Source organism: Cervus canadensis, chromosome 28 (assembly GCF_019320065.1).
Source record: "Cervus canadensis isolate Bull #8, Minnesota chromosome 28, ASM1932006v1, whole genome shotgun sequence".
Taxonomy (NCBI): Eukaryota; Metazoa; Chordata; class Mammalia; order Artiodactyla; family Cervidae; genus Cervus; species Cervus canadensis.
The window spans coordinates 10328207-10348999 of NC_057413.1; the positions used below are offsets into that span (position 1 = coordinate 10328207).

The following is a 20793-nucleotide window of genomic DNA, read 5'->3' on the forward strand; positions in this document are numbered from 1 at the left end:
CCTTTAAAGAAGGAGTCTTTAAAGGGTCAGCAGTGCCATCAGCAACCAGGTGGCTCAGGTCACTAATTAAAGTTCTGTGTTGGTAGGACTCTTCTGCTGTGTCTTTAATGCCATTGGAGTCAAATTTACCCTAGAGCCATGCCTGAACTCTTTACTTCCCTACAGGAAGATTCACTATTCTTGTTCTATTCAGTTCAGTCACTCCGTCGTGCCTGACTCTTTGTGACCCCATGGACTGCAGCACGCCAGGTCTCCCTGTCCATCACCAACTCCTGGAGCTTGCTCAAACTTACGTCCATTGAGTCGACGATGCCATCCAACCATCATCCTCTGTCGTCCCCTTCTCCTCCAGCCTTCAGTCTTTCCCAGCATCAGGGTCTTTTCCAGTGAGTCAGTTCTTTGCATCATGTTGCCAAAGTATTGGAGTTTCAGCTTCAACATCAGTTCTTGTTCTATTAGGATGTCAGAAAACTGCTTTGCTGATTATGGGTTTTAGCCCTGAACGTTTTTACCTATGGAATGAGTGTGACTTGTGTTTGGAGAGGAATTTGTGTGGGCAGTGTGCACCTATTTGTGCACAATTTTGTAAAATCATATTTTCTGTGGTTTTGGCGATTGGTGGAGGACCTTGCTTGGAGAGCCATGCTTATTACTCAATTACTTGGCATCTAGGGAAAACATCACATCTGGAGTCTTTGACATTAACAGACTCTAGAAATAGGAGAATCGCGTCTTTCATAGATAGAGTTTACTTCTTTCACTTGTCAGATGGAACAAACATTTCAGGAAGTGAAACCTAAGATGTTTTTAAAATAATTTTGGAGAAATGCTCTGAGGCTGGAAAATTATTCCTACATTGATGAGCCAGACAATAAGACAGGTTTTGTTGTTCTTTTTTAGTTGATACACAATAACGTTCTGACACAGAATGTTGTACTCTCTCTCTCTTCCTCCTGAATGAACTTTTTAGATTTAAGGTATTTTATTTTAAAAGCCATGAATTTGTGAGGTCGATTGTGTTTATCTGATACGGCTTTAGCCTCAAACAATAGGTGACACGCTGAGTACCTCATGATCCTGGAAGTGTGATGCTTTCGGTGGTATTAGACGGCATATTTTAACATGGAATTGCTCATATGTTGAAGTATACAAGGGTTAAATAGACAATGTCTGTTGTAGTGGCACTTTAGTAATTTTCTTTCCGTTTCAAATGCAAAATCAAGTGTTAAACTTTTTTTAGTCTTAAAAGTATTTCATGTTCCACTCAGGAAGATCAGTGGAAAAGAGGGAGAAATAGACCAAAAATAAAAAAAATCAAAGTACCCTTCTTTCCAGTCTCCTAGAGACAAGCACTGTTTACCACCTCCTCAGTGAAATACTGCTGAGCCTTCTATGTGCGTATACAAGTCCCACACCCCAAATGAAATTGCATTTTATTTTGGCAATCTGGTTTCCTGTTTCAGTATCACAGAAATACCCATTCCATCGTGTGGGTGTCTCATCATTTATCTGATTCTCAATTTACATGTAGATGTATTTCTAACTTTTAGATATCAACTGCTGGTGACACTTATCCTCATCAGACATCTTTACAGACAAAGTTGATAGTTGAGAATTTGATTCGCATTTTTTTACACCTGCAATCTAATTCTGCTACTGCTTTTCTGGCGGGAGTTGCAAGCCAGACATAGCTTGTCTGAGCCCCAGACTTCATGTTCAGCCTCAAGAACCGAGCCACTCCATCACCCTTGGGTGGAAGCAAGCGCAGACCCAGTGGAGGAGGCAGCCCTGATAAGCTCAGCACTGATAGGAGGGAAAGCCCAGCTGGAAAAGTCATGCCGGAACCAGAGGCCTGGAAACGATGGTGCCAAGGATTGCACATCGTCCGGTCCTCAGTTATTATCCAGGACAGTCTCAGTGCTGACTTGCAATATGGAAGAGAATGGGTCTTGGGACAGAGAGAAAGCTGGCTCGTGGTGTTCTTTAAGTCTCGGTGTTTATTACCCATCAGTGACCCCCAGCAAACCCAAGACCTGCCCCCTTCTCTCCACAACTTCATTGAAAACTGGGGTGAGGGAAAAACTATGCCATTAGTAATTCTGAGAAGAGTGTGTACCTGTCAACACACCAGCCTGTTGTTCAGAGATAAGAAGCTTTAGAGATTTAAAAAAAAGAACTGTATTAAGGCAGGTAGGGAGGGACCTTTCAGCCGAGTTTGGTAGGACTCTCTCCTTGACTGCTTAACATGGTGACCTGAAACTTCCAAGAGAAAGCGAGCGTGATGGAGCAAGCCAGCCGATGTGTTTGCTATCTTAAATGGCTGCTTTGGAGAGGGTCTGCATGGGTCCTGCGCAAGGCATAATTAGTCTCTTTCTTGGGGTGTAGATCTGCAGAGAAGGGGGGGGGTGTACCGTTGCTGCATTTTTTGTCACCCGTTCTTAATGAGTTCTGTTGTCTTCTCGTTCTTCTATGACTATTTGCAGATTTGAAAAGCTTAACAGTGGAGCAGTGGCAGGCTAAATGAGTCTCTTATTTATGTTTTTCTCTTTGGGGGGCAGTGCAAATAAAGGGGATTCCCACGGAGGATCCCTGAAAATGCACATCTGCATGCTTCCTTCTTCAGACCCTGGCGTCACAGGCCAGCCCCACAGGGGAGGAGAGCGCTGTTTTCCAGGAGGAGTTGGGATGAAAGACCCCCACCCCGTCCCCACTGGCAGCCCTGGTGAAGCAGTCCTTTCTGTTTGGGGGCCACTTGCCTTTTGTTTCCCAAGTCCTAGAGAATCTTCTGCGATCACCTATCATTCAATTGCTAATTAATTCAGCAAGCCTCTATTGAACTGTTTTTCAGTGCCAGAAACTAGAAAACAGAGATTACAACAGGAGGCATGATGGGTGCAGTCGACTGGACCCGCACGCTGGTGCCAGAGTGGGCCGGGCCGTGCTGGGCAGAGGGGGCACAGGTGGAGTGGAGGGAAGGGTGCCCTGCACAGGCTCTAGGGGGAGCTGGCTTCCGAGACAGAGAAAGGTCTGCAGAAGCCCCGCCCGTGGCTGGGCGCGGGTGACATCGGTGCTTGGAGAGCTGGCCCCGTGTTAAAGCAGGGAGTCTGATGTGTCAGGTGCTTTGGCCCAGGCTGGATCGTCACCGCGGTTCTTTGGCTGAGGGGGAGACCTCACGTGTCTAGACCTTTGTTGAGTAAGTTGATCATGGCAGCATCGGAAAAATGGATAGAGGGTACAGAAGGCTAAGCAGTGGGCTATTGTAGGAAGATAGGCAGGAGGCTGATGGCTGCTAGTGGATCTTGGGCAGGTGACTTAGGACTCTCAGCCTCAGTGTCCTCTTTTGTAAAATGGATGTGCAGTCAGCACATAGTTGCTGTGGAGTTAGACTAAATTACGGGTGCGAAGCGGGCCAGATGGGGCCTGTGCTACCATCCAGCTCCGTAGTATTTCCTGGTGAATTTAGGAGATGAACAGGGAAGGGGGAACAGGTTCCTCCAAGTGACACGGAGGAGGGACAGTCTAAAAGGCCAGCCAAGGAGAATGCAGGTACCAGAAGAGACAGGCTGCCTATGGAACTTTCTCTAAAGACAGTCGTGGGCTTTATTGGCAAGGCACGTGTATTTCGATAGAATACTGGCTTTGGGTATTGAGGTCGATAAATTGTAAGTAGGGCAAATGCAAAAGCCTGGGGTGATTTAGAGGTCACAAAATGAAAGGGGATTAACCTGCTAGAAAGCAATTAAGTAATCCTCCGATTGCAGGAGCACCATGGCTCTGATAATGAACTTCTTGAGCAAACTGGGAGTGCTTCACGGTATGTGAAGTCTTTGGGGACGAGGGCCCTCTGTCACAGTGGTACACAACTCTTTTCTGGATGAATCCTTTTTGAGAGGTGTTGCATCTTAATTTTGGGGAGGGGTAACACATAAAGTGATGATCTCGCCACCCTGAGGATTCCAGTGGCCATCCTCACGTTTCTCCAAACCAAACCAGCCTTATGTTCCTCATACACTTGGTTTTCCAACAGTCTGTACACTTGGCTGAGTTGTGCTGAGCAAGCAGTTTATTTGCCAGAAGAGTTTATCAGGCTCATTATGAAGAAATATGAAACCATCGGCTCCTGAAGCGCCCAGGAGGGGAGGGATGGGGCCCTTCTAATTGCTCTGTGACCTCGATCGGTCGTTCAGACTCCAAGACGTTTTGCTCAGAGGGTTGGCCGTGCTCCAGGCCAGCTGGCCCCTGACCAGGCTCTGCCCTCCCTGGAGATGAAGCCAGTCCCTGCTCCCCGCCTGTGGCTGCCGGCACCGAGTCAGTGTGCCTCTCAGGTCGTCTTCGGCCTCTTCCCTACTTCCTGGTGATTCCCTCAGTATTTCTCATCCTTTCTGAAATCCTGTGTAGAGAAGATAGATGGGGGCAGAAATCTGGAAGTCAGGTTAGTCCTGTTCTGTTTGTGGAGCATGTGGCCAACAGCTGACAGCGCTGAAGTGGCCGGTATCCATGTCCTAGAGGCATGGTGCCCCTTTCCCCCTATTTACATTTCTGTTAAGGTCCCTGGGTGCTTTCCCCATGGAGAGAGCACAGACTTCGGTGTTGAGATGGCCTCTGTGTGGCTGCAGTAAAGTGAATTTCTGACTTGTTTCCTGTTCTGCACGTGATAGGTGGAAGTCACGTAGGTTGAGCCCACTGCGCTGTCTGTGTGGTATGACCTGTGCGTTGCGTTCATTTGCGGCAGAGAGATCCAGAGACCTTGTTCCATTTGACTGGATGTGTGTTTGTTCATGTATGTTTCAAGCCACGGGTATAGATGACAAGGGGGGAAGATAGTAAGTCGATTGTTCCAGCTGCTAATTAAACGTGCTTTCTCCCGTCTCTGTGTTCGGCTGGGTCTCCCTGAGAGCTGCTGTTTCAGGAGGGAAGGTGGTTTTCGTTGCCGAGTCCGACCCTTGGGACCCCGTGGACTGTAGCCCACCAGGCTCCTCTGTCCACGGGATTTCCCGAGCTCTGCTCTGCTGGGAGGCACTGCCTAAACGTGGGGTCAGGCAGCCACACCTGGGAGCACGTAACTAAAGAGGCGGCCTCTGAGAGGACAGTCACATCATCACTTCCTCCCTGTTCTTCCTGAAAAAGGTTCCCAAGGGCTGAAGTTTCCCAGCCCTCACAGGTCGTTGCTCTGCCACCTGTTCCCAAATTCCAGACCGACTACTGAGTTCATTTTGTATTTCCTGTCCTCTCTCTGGGCCCCACCACATCCTCTCCCAGTGGCAGCCTGCAGACTCGCCCATTCAGGAGAGCAGGTAGGAAATAACTCACCTTCGCTCTCACCTGTGGAAGGGGGCAGCCTGCTCTCATTGTGAGTTGTTTTGTTCCTGAGCCGCGGGTCACCCTAAAAGTGCCGCTGCCACGTGGGTGCTGACAGTGCTTTGTCCTGTGTTACCTCACAGCCTTCGGGGTCATCATAGTTGTTATGTCTGAAGATACTAAGCCCGTGGTGCAGGCAGGTAAACTTGAGTCTCCCAACAAGTGGGTACATGACTGCCAAGCTGGCACGTCGTCCTGGACTTTCAGACTCCATGCAGTCCAGTGACTGGCGCCCTTGTTTTTGATGTGTGTGTATTAAAAGGAAGGTCAGTGTCAGTAGAGGCTTCGTTACCCAGACCTCTGCTCGTCTAGTAAGGAGCTGGGGCTCCCTTTGCATCTGGACTTTGGCTGGAGGGCTCTTCTCCAGTCCTGCTGCTGGGTGCTGCCAGAAATGAAGTAGGGTGAGTGTTGAACACTTTTATCATCATATTAATTACCTTTTCTTTTTAGGGCACATGATACTAAATTTATACTGATACAATAGAGGAAAGTCATTTAAATCATGAATGTAAGTCACTGTAAAGAAAATAGCAGATGGATATAGTACCCAATCTTAAGAGTATATGGGGGTGGGTGGGGCTTGGGAAACCCTGGTGGAAATTCTCATTCCCTGGTAAATTGTAAAGGCTGACGTGGAAGAGATAGACCATCGCTCCGTGTGTCACAGTCGTCCTGGTCTCTCAGGGCACTTGTATTAGGTGTGTGGGTGCCTGAGTGTGCAGGGGGAGTGTGGGTCACAGGTGCTTGGGTCAGTGCTGGGTACATGGGCGGTGGGATTAACGGGCCAAGGTCGCACCCACTTTCTCTGATGACTGTCCAGTTTCAAAGGATGGAGCTCTCCTCTGCTAGAACTCAGAAAGTCAGTGAATAACTATCTCCCCGCCCCCTGCCCAGACCCTACCTGCTCCCTTTGAAGTTTTGTTTTTTTTTAGTATGATAATGGGCTTCCTAGGTGGCACTAGTGATAAAGAACTTACCTGCCAGTGCAGGCTCCGGAAGATCCCCTGGAGTAGGAAATGGCAACCCACTCCTGTATTCTTGCCTGGAGAATTCCATGGAAACGGGAGCCTGGTGGGCTGTAGTCCATGGGGTTGCAAAAAGTTGGACCTGACTGAGAGTCTGAGCACGTGGCATATAGGGCCCGATTGCTTCCATTCTCTGTGTGTATCCTGAAGATCCATCACAAACATGCCAGATCCCAGGCACAGCCCGGAGAGTGTGAGCTCAAGCTACAGAATTTGACTCCCGAGCTAAATGACAGCGGGCGGGGAATCCCTTTAGGGTCTTTTCCAAAATCTAGCAGAAAGAGCTATGTTTAGCTTGTTAAGATAAAGAACTGGTCGGGGGAGGGAAGATAATGAGAAAGAGGGCTTGTGTGTACATGATTCACAGAGAAGAATCCAATTTTACAGAAACCGCAGCCCAAATTAGAGAAAGCAAGCTTTTGGATTAAAATGATTTCTGTTGTGGTTGTAACATACCACAGTTTGATTTTTGTCCAGATGAAAACATTTGGTTTTCACTTCAGTAAATATTGTGGAGACATTGCCAACTAATTCTGAAAAGTAATGAAATACGGCTTTGGCAAAGCACAGATGCGTTCCGCACTCCCGATTCCACCGACTGATCCAAGTTCAGATTTTTTTTTTTATGTTTCCTAATGCACTTGAATAATCAGGAGAGAAAAATCTGCCTGTGATTTTAATAGAAAACTGTAAGTACACGTGTATATCCCCTCCCCCCATTCCCTATGCCATTCATAACCCTCTTACAACATTAAAAGCATTCACCTTTCATTGATGACTGCTTTAAAACTACAGAGTTTGTGGAGGAGATGTGCTTAGTCACTCAGTCGTGTCTGACTCTTTGCGAGTCCTGTGGACTGTAGCCCGCCAGGCTCCTCTGTCCATGGGATTCTCCAGGCAAAATACTGGAGCGGGTTGCCAAGCCCTCCTCCAGGGGATCTTCTGGACCCAGGGATCGAACCCAAGTCTCCTGCATTGCAGGCAGATTCTTTACCTTCTGAGCCAGCAGGGAAGCCCGTGGAGGAGATAGATGGAGTTATTCTGTGTGATGAGGCAACCTCTCTGACTTGTTGATTAATACCACAAGAGGGGCTGGTACCTACGGAGGGGAGAGAGCCCACCCCAGGAACCAGGTGGGGGCCTCTCAGCCCTTTCTAAGACCCCTTGTCCGCTGTGGGAGGGGATGGTTTCTCTTCCGGAAGCTTTTCCTTGTTGTATTTTCCAGCTCTCTCATCCTATTAATTTCATCTCTAGATCCATGCCCATTTTCCTGAATGCTAGGCCCACAACGAGCTTTTCAAAAGTTTACCTCACCTGATGTTTGGAGGCAAAAAGTTTCCCTAATAAATTTTCTAGAGAGGAAGTTTGCTGCTTAGGTGTGAGAATCTATGAGTTGCAGACCATTTTTCATCAAAAATTCTAAAAAAAAATGCAGAGTCTTCTGATTTCAGATGCTAAATGTTAACTTTCCATTCACACAGCTTCAATTGGATTAGCAAATGGACCCATTCACCCATTTTATAAGGAGGAAGGTGGGGTGATTTCACCAGTGATAAATAGTCCAGACTACTGGCTGTTTTCAAGGCTTTGAAATACCCTTTCCTTCATCTGTTTTGTGTCTAACAGATTCCTCCTCCTCTAAGCTTATTTGTAAATTAGCTAATTGAGCTTGTATCTTGTCTAAGAAGAAAGAAATGCTCTACGTGAATGTCTTGATTAGTTTGGTTTCTCAAATGCTTTTGGCTCTCTTTTATGTATTTGAGGTTCTTCTGCAGTTATTTTATAGGTATTTAGCAGTTTGTGTTTCTCTTGTCACCTTGGTTATGACATGTGAGATGATCTTCCTGGTTTTATGTCAACAAGAAAGAAAAAAAGCTGTTTCTGCTGCTTTTTCCTGGGTGCTGTGGTTCCCCCTGATCTGGAATGTTGGCATGACCCTCTCCATCACTTCTAAGTGGACATGTTAGCAGGTCTTAGAGGGATTACCAGTAGCTGCATGGTGACCGAGGTTTTCAGTATGCAGTGTTGCTGGAGTTAAGTCTTTTCTGCTTGCTGTAACTTGACTACAAGGTTCACAAGAGATACAGGTGTGCAGGTACCCAGAAAAATTCTGAAGGTATGTTCCTTCTGGGTGAGAAGCTATAGTTGATGAGGCCACTCCTGAGATTGGCAGTGGCTTTTTAAATGAAACGTGGAAGGTGGTAAGGCTCTACCCAGGCCGTGATGCGGAAGGGAGAATTGGCACCAGCTTATTGTTTGAGCCAAGGGCATCCTGACCTTTCTGCCCAAGGCTTGATAATAATATCAAGCACTGGGCTTTTTCCTCCACTAAACCCTTCTCTTTTCATCACAGGAGTCTCTCCATTCCTCTTCTTATTTGAGCATCTATATTGTCTTTTATTTTGTTGATGCTTTGCCTTTAGGTCCAACCAGCAAGTCATTTAGGAGAAAACCCCCATTAGGAGAACCTACATTACTTTATAGGGTGAAAGCGATCGCTTTTATCCCCTGTGCCCCCATACTTGTGTCCTTTCCACCTCTGACTGCAAAGCCAGTCCCATCAGAAAAAATCTTGTATTATTCTAAGTTTTGCTTTAGGAGTGAATTCCTCAGGGAAGACACTCCCCACCCCCTTCCCTTGTCTTCTGTTTCCTACTTCATCTTTCTCTTCCAGAATATCTGTCTTCTAGAACATATATCAGGTTACATCACTTTGTGTATACTTGGCTGAGAAGCTGTTTAAAGAAATGGATTCATAAGGTTGGTTGCTTTCTTCTTTTGTTAAAATTACCCTATATGCTTTCTTTAGGATATTAATGAAACTTGGGTTCTGAATTGAACTCCTCAACATTTCCTCCACTTTAGTTCTTTGGCATAAATATAGTGCTCACTGCTTTCTCAGAGTCTTTCTCAGAGTAAGGAATGTGATGCTTTATGTATTGGGTTTGAGTTTCAAAAAATCCTCAACAGACTGTAGGTGGCAGTTACCTCTTAATTTCTCATGTGGTTCATGTGGATTTTGCCCAGTTCTCTTTGAAGCAGACTTGCTTTGCTCCCAAATGGCCTCAGTTGCAGAGTTTATTCCCTTCTCTCCTGATCATGGTGGGATGGAGCAAGGCTTACTTCCTGAAATTCCATCCTGCAATCCTGCTTCCCTCCAATAGAGGGCAGAGTGAGCTGTGGACGTCACTGCAGGGTCTACACACACCTGCCCTGCGTGGGACTGTAATGATCCGCTTTCTGATTTCAGCCGCTGGTCAGTGCATCTGACAGTGTGCAGGGAGGCTTTTCTTTAAGAGAAGTTAGGTGTGGCTATTTTGATCTTGAAGGAACTTGAAGAAATGTGTTGAACCTCTTTCTTATTTTACTGAAGAGGAAAATTTAATGGCTGAGTCTGTCACTTCCAAGTGTTGAGTCTCCAGCTCTGTCTGACAGCATGTAATGTGTTACTTGATGTCATGTCACATGCTGGATTGAGTTGGAGTTTATGGGAAATTTCCTCTCCTTTATTTTTTTTTTTTAATTCTGAACCTCTTTTTGAGCACTGAAATAAGGTTTCTTGATTTTTTTCCTTAAATACTTAGATTTATGGGACTTCCGTACTGGTCCAGAGGTTTAAGACTTCACCTTCCAGTGCAGCGGGTTTGGGTTTATCCCCGGTGGAGCAGCTAAGATCCCACATGCCTTGTGGCCAAATACAAAACATAAAACAGAAGCAGTTGTGTAATAAACTCAATAAAGTTTTTTTTTTTTTTTTTTTTAAGGATAGATTTAGGAAATGACCCATCGGTGTAGGTACATTTGGCCTTGGAGGTACTTACTCTGTGTGTCTCTGTGAATGATATGTTCTGACTGGAAACTTTTTTAAGTACGAAGCTGGGAAGGATGGTGTCACTTCTTTTTCTATTCAGTCTTGTACTAGTTGTAAAACCACTTAGTACAAGGGTAAATATATTGTTCAAGTGGGGAAAAGGCCAGATATTTCCTCCTCCTCTTTCTTTTTTTTTTTTAAAGCTTCATCTTCTACTTGATCAGATGGTTTTCCCCAAAGCCTCTGACAGACCTTCCTTCTGTTGAGAACCTGCTTCTAATTGGAAATGATCAAAGCGGGGAAAACAAAGGAAATGGCTTTGGTCAGAGTGTCTCCAGTCATGTTACAGAGTGTTTGTCACACATATCCCTTTGGAGTTTCGTTTCCCTTCAGTGCCGTGACCCACATAACCTGTGGGCTGGGGTGTTTGAGTATCAGTAGGTCATGCTGACTGTAAGTGGAAGGTGCTGTCTTTGTCTTTGCATTTTCGGGAGCTGGGCAGTTGTGGTTTGCCACTTCAGTGCTCCGACGCTGCTCGTTCATGTCCATCTCGTTAGAACAGGTAGCCCTGATGCTGGAATGGTTAAATTAGCCATTGTGGTTCAAGTTTGAGATCCAGTTTGGGAAGGAGAGCACATTCAGTTACTTGAATCTTGACTGATACTCCTGAAGTGTTAGCTCATTCACAGGAAGCTGGCAAGAGAAGAAATGAACTTCACATTTATTCTTCTGTTACTTGATAGCAGCTCTCCTCCGGATACTTAATGGGAAAGAAAATGAAAGTTATTGCCAGAAATTAACTCAGGGGTTTCACAAATTGATCGATTAATCAATTAACCAATTAACTGACTAATTAATTATTTAAAAAAAATTAAGAGCCTTTTGTCCCAAACAGTATACCAGTGAATGGACAGATCTCCTTCTGAAAATTCATGATTTGATAAAGAAGAACGGTATTGTGCTTCTTTGTAATATTGAGCTTGTTTTCTGGTGTTACTGTTCTGTCTTAGGTTCAGAGGCAGAAACATTTGGAGATGAGGAGGTTAAGGTATAAAAGGAGTAAGGGATTGGGTGCTATGAAGAGGTTTCTTTGATATTTTAAATTTATTTAAGCCAGTCTTCTAGTTAGTGTTATGCAGGAATTTATTTTAATAATTTTACATGCTATTAACCTGATCATAATATCAAAGTAGCTTCCAAATATATTGTGATTTTGGAATCCATACCTGTCACTCACCCCCTATGAATATGAGACAGATTCCTTTTATAAGGATATGTCATATTTTGTTTTTATCACTTGTGTCTCTCTCTCTTTTTTTTTTCTTCTTCATTTTACTTTCATTTGCTTAAGTTCATACTTTTTAAGTCTAGACGATGTAACCCAGAATAGTCTCATGTCTTTGACACTATGGATAGGGTTTTGTCGTCCCCCCGCCCTTCTCAAGAATAATCAAATGAGGTTTTAAAATTTTTGATTTGTTATGTCTGGTGAATGGCATCGTCCCTCTTCCCTGCTGGGGGATTTTGCTTGAAATCTGTTAAAGGGACACAGAGTCTTGTTTCCTGGGGGATGTTTGAAAAATAAAAATGGCAGTAGAGGTGAATTGCTTTATCTGCTTGGTCATGAGGATGTAAGTTTGTAATTTAATACATGGGTCTACTTGGGCTTCCCTGATAGCTTAGAAGGTAGAGAATCCACCTGCAATGCAGGAAACCCCAGTTCAATTCCTGGAGAAGGGATAGGCTACCCACTCCAGTATTCTTGGGTTTCCCTGGGGCTCAGCTGGTAACGAATCCGCCTGCAATGCGGGAAACGTGGGTTCGATCCCTGGGTTGGGAAGATCCTCTGGAGAAGGGAAAGGCTACCCAATCCAGTATTCTGGCCTGGAGAATTCCACGGACTGTATAGTCCATGAGGTTACAAAGAGTTGGACCCAACTAAGCAACTTTCACTTTCCACTTGAAGTGGGCTCTGGAAGGGGTGGAGACTCAGGCCGGTGTTTATGCCCCTCCTTTTGACCCCGCCAGGTTCTCCTGCGCTGCCCAACAGCATGGTGTATTTTGGAAGCTCTCAGGATGAGGAGGACGTTGAGGAGGAAGATGATGAGACAGAAGACGTCAAAGCAGCCACCAACAATGCTTCATCTTCATGCCAGTCAACCCCCAGGAAAGGAAAAACCCACAAGCATGTTCACAACGGACATGGTAGGTCCACTGTTGAATTTGGATTTAACAGATAAAATCCAAAGCTTTGAGTGGAAGGTGGAATAGATCATGTGTTGAGAAGATGATCAAGGTGGCAGAGTTGGGTTAGTGATGTTTTGCATACTTCTTTAAGTAACACACACTTAACCGAGATCGGCCGGTATGAAACAATCCAAACAATTGTGTTCGAGATGAATAGATTGTTGGATACATATTCTTAAGTTTGTAAAGACGATGGTAAATTCCATAAGAACACAGATGTAGGAATTGGAGGAGGAAGATATCGCATCTGAACAGGCGTGGTCGAGGTAATTTCATGAAGTTGCTGTTGTCATTTCACTTACGGTTCTGATTCTAGCAGTTATCCAGCATGTGAAATCAAGGGCATGCATGTGTAGTAGAAACTAGACTCATTTTTACCCCTGACTGTTAACATTCCAGGGGCAGGACACATAGCCCCAAAAAATAAGAACGAAGGGTCAAGAAAGAAAAAAGTATAAATGAGTTGACCGTGGAAAGTGCCCAGTGGTTTTTCAACAGGGAGCTGACTTAATCGGAGTTATATTCTGAAAAGATTAAGCTGGCATCAATTAAGAGGATTTCATAAAGGGAAATGATTTCAAGAAGAGGAAACACATTGAAAGGCTGTAATTGTAGGCAATTACCTGGCTCAAGGTAACAGGGGACTAAAAGGTGGCAATATAGATGGGAGGATATAAGTACAAAAATTTGGAGGCAGATACAGAAATACTGCAGGGGTGGGGTTGAGAGAACTTGATGAGTAACTGGATTAGCGTGGGGTGTGGCAGGGGGTGGGAAAGGAAGTGAGAAGAAAGAGCATGATGGCCGCAGATGCCTGCTTTCTGTGAGCTCTTACCCAGCTTCTCTGCTCGAGAGCGTATTTCCCTTGGGACACGTAGAGCGTCCACATCTACAAATGACAGAAAATCAGTGCTGCCAGTAAGTGATTGAGGCAGAGGAAAGTTCTTCTCATTCTTGTCCTTCACGGCTGAGCCCTTAGCCACCCCTAGCCTTTCTGGACTCGATGGGAAGTTGACCCGTAGCACCAGCATCACTTGGATGTGATGGGAATCTGGCCACCTGCACTGGTGTTGACATTTCTGCCTTGACAGTTGCATGATTTTTTATTTGTCCTGCTTCCTGTTAGGGCTGTGTTTAGGTGGCATAGAGAGATGGCAGAGATGTGACTTAAAGACCCTAGAGTTTGTTGGGGAGATGAGGTTAGTAATCTGTTTCTCAGCCTCCTTACCTGTAAGGAAGGCACTCAGTGAAGTGTTTGAATAGCCTCTGTTAGCTGTGTGTAGACCTGTTCATGTTAAGGGGTGGCTTCTTTAACTAGTGGGTGGTCTCGGAAATCTCCTTTGTGAGAGGGCAGACCAGAGAGCTGTTTTCCATGAATGACAGTAGAAACAATAGATTTTAGGGTGTGTTCATCTACGTTATCTTTGGATCCCATCTGCTTTCTCTCCAGCAGAGTCACTGGGAAGTGCTCAGGACAGGAGGCATTTCTTGCTTTGCAGTTGAAGAAAGGGAAGAGCTAATGTCCTGTACCCATCACTAAAAGTGGCCGATTGCAGATGAGAGTCAAGAGTTTTGACATGCTCCCTGCCCCAGAGAGCGCCATCCTCTCGTGAGGGTGAGCACGTGGACAGTCTGTGGTGTGCTGGTGGAGTTGCACTCCGTCTGGTGACAGCGGCGAAGAGCCAGGGCCTGGGACCCCGGCTCTGCGTGGGTCTCCACTGGCACTGCTGCCGCGCGGCTCTCATGTCTCTGGAGGGTTCATGTCTTAATAATCCCAGCGGATGGCGGTGCTTCCTTTTTGTGAGGCCAGTGGAAGGAGGGGGCTGAAGCCAGCTCAGAAATACACAGGCTGTTAGGAAAGCTCCTCCAGTTTCACGTGACTCAGAGGAAGTTGTTTTGTTTTGTTTTTTTAAAAAGAGAAGTCTGCTTTGGAGAAAGCCAATTGCAGCCTCAAGTGCAGTATTTTAGAAACACCGTGAGCTTTCAGTACCTATTTAGCTGAGCTCATTTACCTACCCTGTTCTACATCCTCTGTGACATCAAGAAGGCCCAGGACAAGGGCACAAACTGCCACCACCAGGTTATTACAGTATGACTTAGTGATGCTGCGGAGTAGGTCCCCAGCAGGAGGGTGTAAGGAGATTCCTTAAAACACTGTCTTTACCACTAGAGAAAGGAGTTATTGATATTACAGGGCCATGGCCCCAAAGTGATGAAACTAGAATGCAATCATCTTTGAAAACCAAACATTCAGCTGTGGGATACTGTTCCTTTCACAGCCATTTCTTGATAATTGAAATTATACTGTAACACCAGATTGCATAATGCACACATTTGTTCCCCCCACCCCCACCTTTATCCTTTTCTATAAGGTCTTTATCAGCATCAAACAGTCATCATGAGCTTCCTTTCCTGACCTTTTTAAGGCTTAATTAGCTGTGTGGTAGGTATTTAATTTCTCTGATTCTTAATTTTCTCTTGTATTGTAAACAAGCAAGGTAGCCTAGATGGGCATTCATTTGTTCCTTCTCTGATTTGTTCCTTCCTTCACTTATTTTTGTTGTTGTTCAGTCTGTTAGTCGTGTCCAACTCTTTGTGACCCCATGAACTGCAGCACACCAGGCTTCCCTGTCTTTCACCATCTCCCGGAGCTTGCTCAAACTCGGGTCCTTCATTTATATTCTCAAATAAATAATTATGGCCGTAGTCTCATGTACAGGCATCATTACCCTTGAGATCTGTTAACGGTGGATGTTGGGCATTGCTGTCTGTTCAAGGGAAGTGGCTTTTCCAAGAAGATCCAATTAGGTGGGTGAAGGTCCCTAAAATTTTGTTTTTCTCCTCTGAGACAGTAGTATGTTTTTCAGATTAAAAATGTTTCTCTCCCACCCTGTTTCCATTGGTTTCCCATTCTCATCCATACTTTGTCTTCTTGCTCCTGTTTTGACCACAGTAAACTTGGTGCAGAGCTGTGTCCACTAGAGTGTGGGTTACAGAGCGCCGGCAGTGAACCCAGGACTCCAGTGGTTTTCACAAGCAGTCAGGCCCAGACCCCCGAGAGCTCTGCTTCCGTGATTAATACATACAGATCAAACATGGCACGATTCCCATAGCAGTTTAAACTTGTCTTTCCTGCTCTGTGGTGTTTTTTTTTTTTTTTTTAATTGAGACTCTTTCTTTTGTAACTATTGAGCAGGATTCCTTGAAATTCCTTGTAATGGGATTTAATTATGGGTACCCATCAGTTGCAAAAGTGAATGTTTGTTTAAATGCACCATAAGACTACAGAATGACCCAGATATTCCTAAGAAGGTTCACTTGGGATAGAAAGTGGTGGGAGTACAGATGGTGTTTACCTGATCTGTTGGCATGGCCTTGGGCCGGTGGTTGTATTGGTAAAGAAAGCAGTTGGATGATAGGTGGTATCTATGAGGCAGCGGCTCAGGCTTACCCAGGACCAGTGCCAGCCCACTTGTTTCTTCTGGGGTTCAGAGGAGGTCTTCAAATTCAGAGAAATGAACTTTTCTGGTTCAGGTTCTGAGGGCACCTTCAGAGCCCCACACTTGCCCCGGGGTGTAAGGCACCAAGGCCTGGTCGCTCTCTGCTGAGCAGCAGGCTGGTGTGAGTTGCTGAGCCTTGGGCCGGGCCACATGGGCTTGTCCCTCTGCAGAGCGGGTGAGGGCCCTGGGTGTGGCCGTTGTGGTGCAGGAGGCCGTGGCGCGCTCCACCCCTCAGGCCCCGCTCGCTGGCTGTGGATGGTGCTTGGGGAGCGTGAGCAAAGACTCATTCTCGAGGTTAAAGTTGGTTCTCAGAGTGTATGGAAAGAGATATGGGGTGCAGCCTGTGAGTGAGATGAGGGTGTCCCTTTTCCCCGTCCTTCCTTTTTGATCGATTTTTGATACTTGCCTTAAGTTAACTCCTTCGTTTTCCCAAAAGAAAAATCTACAGACCGATCATCTCCATTTCCTTTTGATTTGTGACTCAGGTGAAAAATGTGCAAGTGATAGAGCAGATTTTCTAAACAGGAAAACCTGGCTGAGGCCATCATCACCGGGGAGTCAGGCAGGTTCTCGGGGATTGCAGCTTTTTCGCACAAGAGTAGGCTGCTTTTTCGTTCTCCGTGACGCTGGGTTTCTCTCGTCTGGTGGTGCTTCCCCCTGCTTTGTGAGCTGGAGATGTGAAGTGTGTTGGGAGATCCGGCATCTATATCCTCCTCCCAGAAGCGGAAGTAAATGCACAGAAAACGTGGGGAACACTTTATCATGGGGGTAGCTTTGGCCCCAAACCCTGATCTGCCTGCAGATCCAGAAAAACGGTTTTATTTAGGCTGTGCAGGTTTGAAGGGAGGGGAACCCAAGCTGCCAACGGTGTTCTCCTTTATCTCGTTTCTCCCCTGAACTTGAACCTGCGTGGGCAGCAGCAGGGCTCCTGGAAGCCAATGCAGGAGAGAAGGTACACCCCTGCCCCCTCCCCTCCCCCTCCATGTCTAATGGCCCGGGCTGGGGCAGACCCAGCTCCCTGGGGGTCTGACCCCTGACCCCAGCAGTCCCCTCTAAGAGCCTGGTGTCCCTAGCACCTGTTTAGTTGTGCAGACGTTAGAGAAGACCCTGATGTTCTCATTTATAATCCAGTGGGCATCCTAGTGGAAATGGATTGTGGTTTATTAAAACACATGGTCTGAAGTGACACAGACGGCATCACACATGCTCATAACCTTGGCTTCACACTCAGGGGTCACAATATCAATGCCTCCAACAACTTCTATATTGAGGACTCTCTTCTTCAGTTTCCAAAATACCCCTCCATCTACAGAGCCTGAGATGATCCTCACAGGAGAGCACTTAGGTAATCTCTGTATTTGGCCACCAAACAACACAGTCAAAACGGGCCTCTGAGTATATGTGTTGCAAGTTAATATTTGAAGTGACTGTTTGAGAAGTTCTTGTCATTGGTAATTGTTCTTCAGCAGGGTAAGTGAGGTAGGGTAGAGGAATTAATACGTAGAGGAATTAATATGTCTAGAAAGAGTCTGGCTTTGGTTTTTCTTAGCCTTTCACAGGAGAACTCAGTGAGAGTGGGTTGCTCAGATCATCCCCATATTGTGTATTCTTCTCATGCCTTTTTAATTTTTTTTCCTTCACTTAATGGAAAATGGAAGGAATAGCAGAGATCTCTCTTTCTTTTGGGCTTCCCTGGTGGCTCAGATGGTAAAGCGTCTGCCTGGAATGCGGGAGACCCAGGTTTGACCCTGGGGTTGGGAAGATCCCCTGGAGAAGGAAATGGCAACCTACTCCAGTACTCTTACCTGGAAAATTCCATGGACTGAGGAGCCTGGTAGGCTACAGTCCATGGGGTCACTAAGAGTTGGACACGACTGAGCGACTTCATTTTCACTTTTGGTGCGCCTCTCTTTCTGAAGAAGGACATTTCTCACAAGCGTTTTTAAACAGCATGTCATCAGACTCCCAGCTGGAATGATTTCATTGCTTTTGAATTGACACTGGGTGGGTTCCGGTGGGCGGGGCGGGGTGCATTATTTAAGGGCCCAAAATAGGTCATTTGGCCGATTTCACCTGTTTCTGCCCTGGGATCACCTTTGAGGTGTATTCGGCCCCTCTGGGTCGTGGAGGGGTGGGCTGTGTGTGCAGGACCAGGGTCCTTCCCTGTGCCACAGGTGACACTGTCCAGCTGAGAAGAGCTTTTTTTCTTTAACTGATGCTTTTGTGGAATATCCTCTTCACCTGTTTTTTAAACCTCCCGCAGCTTGATTTTTTTTTCCCCCCTCCCAGTTGGGGCAAGTGAATCTCTTGAGTTGGAGTATGGGTTGTAAGCCTGTTCTTTAAGAGCAGGAGTGCAGAGTGGTAAGTATGTTGTTAACCCTCCGCTCCTCTCTCATCTGGGGCCACTTGGCCTAGTGGCTGAGAGCAGGACGCTGATGCTTGTTGGCCCAGATGTGGTCGCTACTTGAGGCAGTTGTAGTTTTCTTATCTTTAAAGAGGTAGTAGGCATGCTTTTTCATAGGTTTTTGTGAAGGGTAAATGAGTCAGTGTAGGTTGTATTTCTCTCTGGTAGAGAGCACCATATTGGCTGTTAATGCCTCATGTGATTGTAAGATCTGGAAGTCTAGAAATAGCCTTGTAGTTGATAAGAGAATCTCAGGAAGTTAGTATGTTTCAGGTACCTGGCACAAGGTGAGGGCTGCCCCAAAGGGACTGTCACCATTGAGTCACCCCAGAGGGACTGTGAGCGCTGAGTGTGAGTCATGCCCAACCTCAGCACCAGGAGCTGCTCCATGTGTGGTAGACAGACCCTGCTGAGCCGTCCACCAGGGTGATCAGCTCTCCCTCGTTTCTTGTTTTCCTTAAGCGTTTGCCCTGTGGGTCCACGCAGACCCTTGGGGGCACGCCTGCCCGCTGAGGGCCTCTCTTGCACCTATTTATTTATCATGCAGATGTCTCTTCCTGGGGATGGCAGGGCCCCTGCTCTGTGGTGAGAGGCTCGGGCAGATTTCAGAGATGGATGACTGGGGAGATGGGTCCGGTGGTGGAAGAGAAGCTTCTGGCTCGAGTCCACCTTCCAGACCAGGTGTCATGATCCAGTGGTTTAATCTCTTTAGGCCCCAGTTTCCCCATTTGTAAAATGCAGAGAGCACCTGACTTTTTCCATTCTGGTTCTGGACAGGCAGGGGTGGGGTTTCATTTTGGGGTGATGGGGACTTTAAACTTAAACTGTGACGGTGGTTGCACAAGTGTGAATATGCCAGAGCCTACTGGATGGTGCACGTTGAATGAATGGATCACATGCTATGTGGAGAGTGGCTCACTAAAGAGAAACAAGTGTCTGTTAGGACTGAGTGAGTGACAGATGCGTTTAGCATAGCGCCCGGCACTTGGTAGGTTTTCAGAAACGGGGTCTGGCTACCATTTTGTTCCTGGCCTCAGGTCCCATGACTTTTCCAAAGAACTGTAATACTCTGCAGTGCTGAAGAAATTAAGGTAACGTATTAGATTTTCAGAATCTTTAATCAGTTTGGTTGTTCATACTCGGCTGGGTTGTGCTTGTATCACATGCATTGTAAATTGAGTTGCTGAGCTGTTCACCCAACTGCTCAGTATTTAATATTTCCAGCTACATTCATCTGGCCTGTCTCAAGGGCATGCTTCAGTCAGGTGGGAATTATGCTGTTCCCAGAGATTTTCAAGTGCACATCTAGGATGTCCTTTTCTTTCCTGCCATTTCTTTCCTGGCTGGGGGGTGAGTGGAAGTGTGTGTGGGACAAAGGCAGATCCACAGACTTTATTTGGAGAAATTGAAAACAGTCCTTACTATGATAGAGATACTGCTGTATTTGGTTTTCTGTACTAATCTTTTTATTTTGCATTTTTATCCATTCTTTTATAACTTGTAGAGTTGATCATGTGTATGGAATGCTTTCCAATTTGACTTTTGTGCACACTTACTTTCCATTCACAGCAAAACCTTGAGATTCCTTGTTCAGGTCCAGAGGTGGGCCAGAGGTCTTGCCATTGACTTCAGAAGTGGTTGACCTTTCAGAATTCATCTCCTTGAATGTAGGGCTTTAGGAAACCCCAGGCTGCAAAAAGCACTTTATTCATTTGCTCTTCAGAGTTATTGCTTGTCCCCTGCTGGAGTATATCCCATGGCTCTGTGCTGTGTCTTGGTTCTCTTGAGGGTGAGAAAGCGTGAGACCCATCTCGGCCCACTGCCCCTCCTCTCAACGGGTCCTCCGCCCGGGTGTCCTCTGGCCCCCCTGCGGCACGTTGGAAAACGCAGGCGCCTTGAGCCAGCTGATGCGGGGACAGGCAGGATCAGTTACCATCCGGCCATCCATCTTGTCCTTTGCTCGGCTCCTTTGGGGGCCAAGTGGGCCAGTAAACCATTTTTCAATGACAGAAGCCATTCATCCTGATGATTGGTCTTTCTGATGCCTTGACCTTTATATTATCATAAAGGTCATCTGCTCTTTTCAGACTTTGGTTTCTGCAGTTATTAGGATCCTGTGTAAGGAACATGTTTAATTGGCAAATCTATCCAACTCTGTTGGGTATATTACATTATTGCCCACAGTGTAGTCACATTTCTAGATCTTGGTATGCTGGTAGCCAAGTTTTGATTGAAAAAACATTCCATGACTTCAAGTTCTTATAGAGAGAAGAAGATCTGGTTGGCTTTAAAGATTCTTTTCAACAGGTTTCTTTTTCCTGTTACACAGTGTAGCCAAAGTGGTAGAATTTCACTGGGTGGAAATTCCAGAGGGCTTTCAGAGCACCAGGTAAACCAGGAGAACTTGCTTGTGATACCAGATCGGGGTGCACGTGGACTGCTGTAGGT

The 20793-nt window shown here is 46.1% G+C and overlaps 1 protein-coding gene across 8 annotated transcripts in view; it reads left to right on the forward strand.

The window, feature by feature from the left end:
- JARID2 (jumonji and AT-rich interaction domain containing 2) overlaps positions 1-20793 on the forward strand; it is a 230987-nt gene that overhangs the window by 176819 nt on the left and 33375 nt on the right. For all 8 annotated transcript variants that reach the window (XM_043450144.1, XM_043450143.1, XM_043450142.1 and 5 more), the window contains one exon: positions 12223-12399. In XM_043450144.1, the coding sequence (XP_043306079.1) occupies positions 12223-12399 (177 nt within the window). The remainder of the gene's footprint in view (positions 1-12222; positions 12400-20793) is intronic.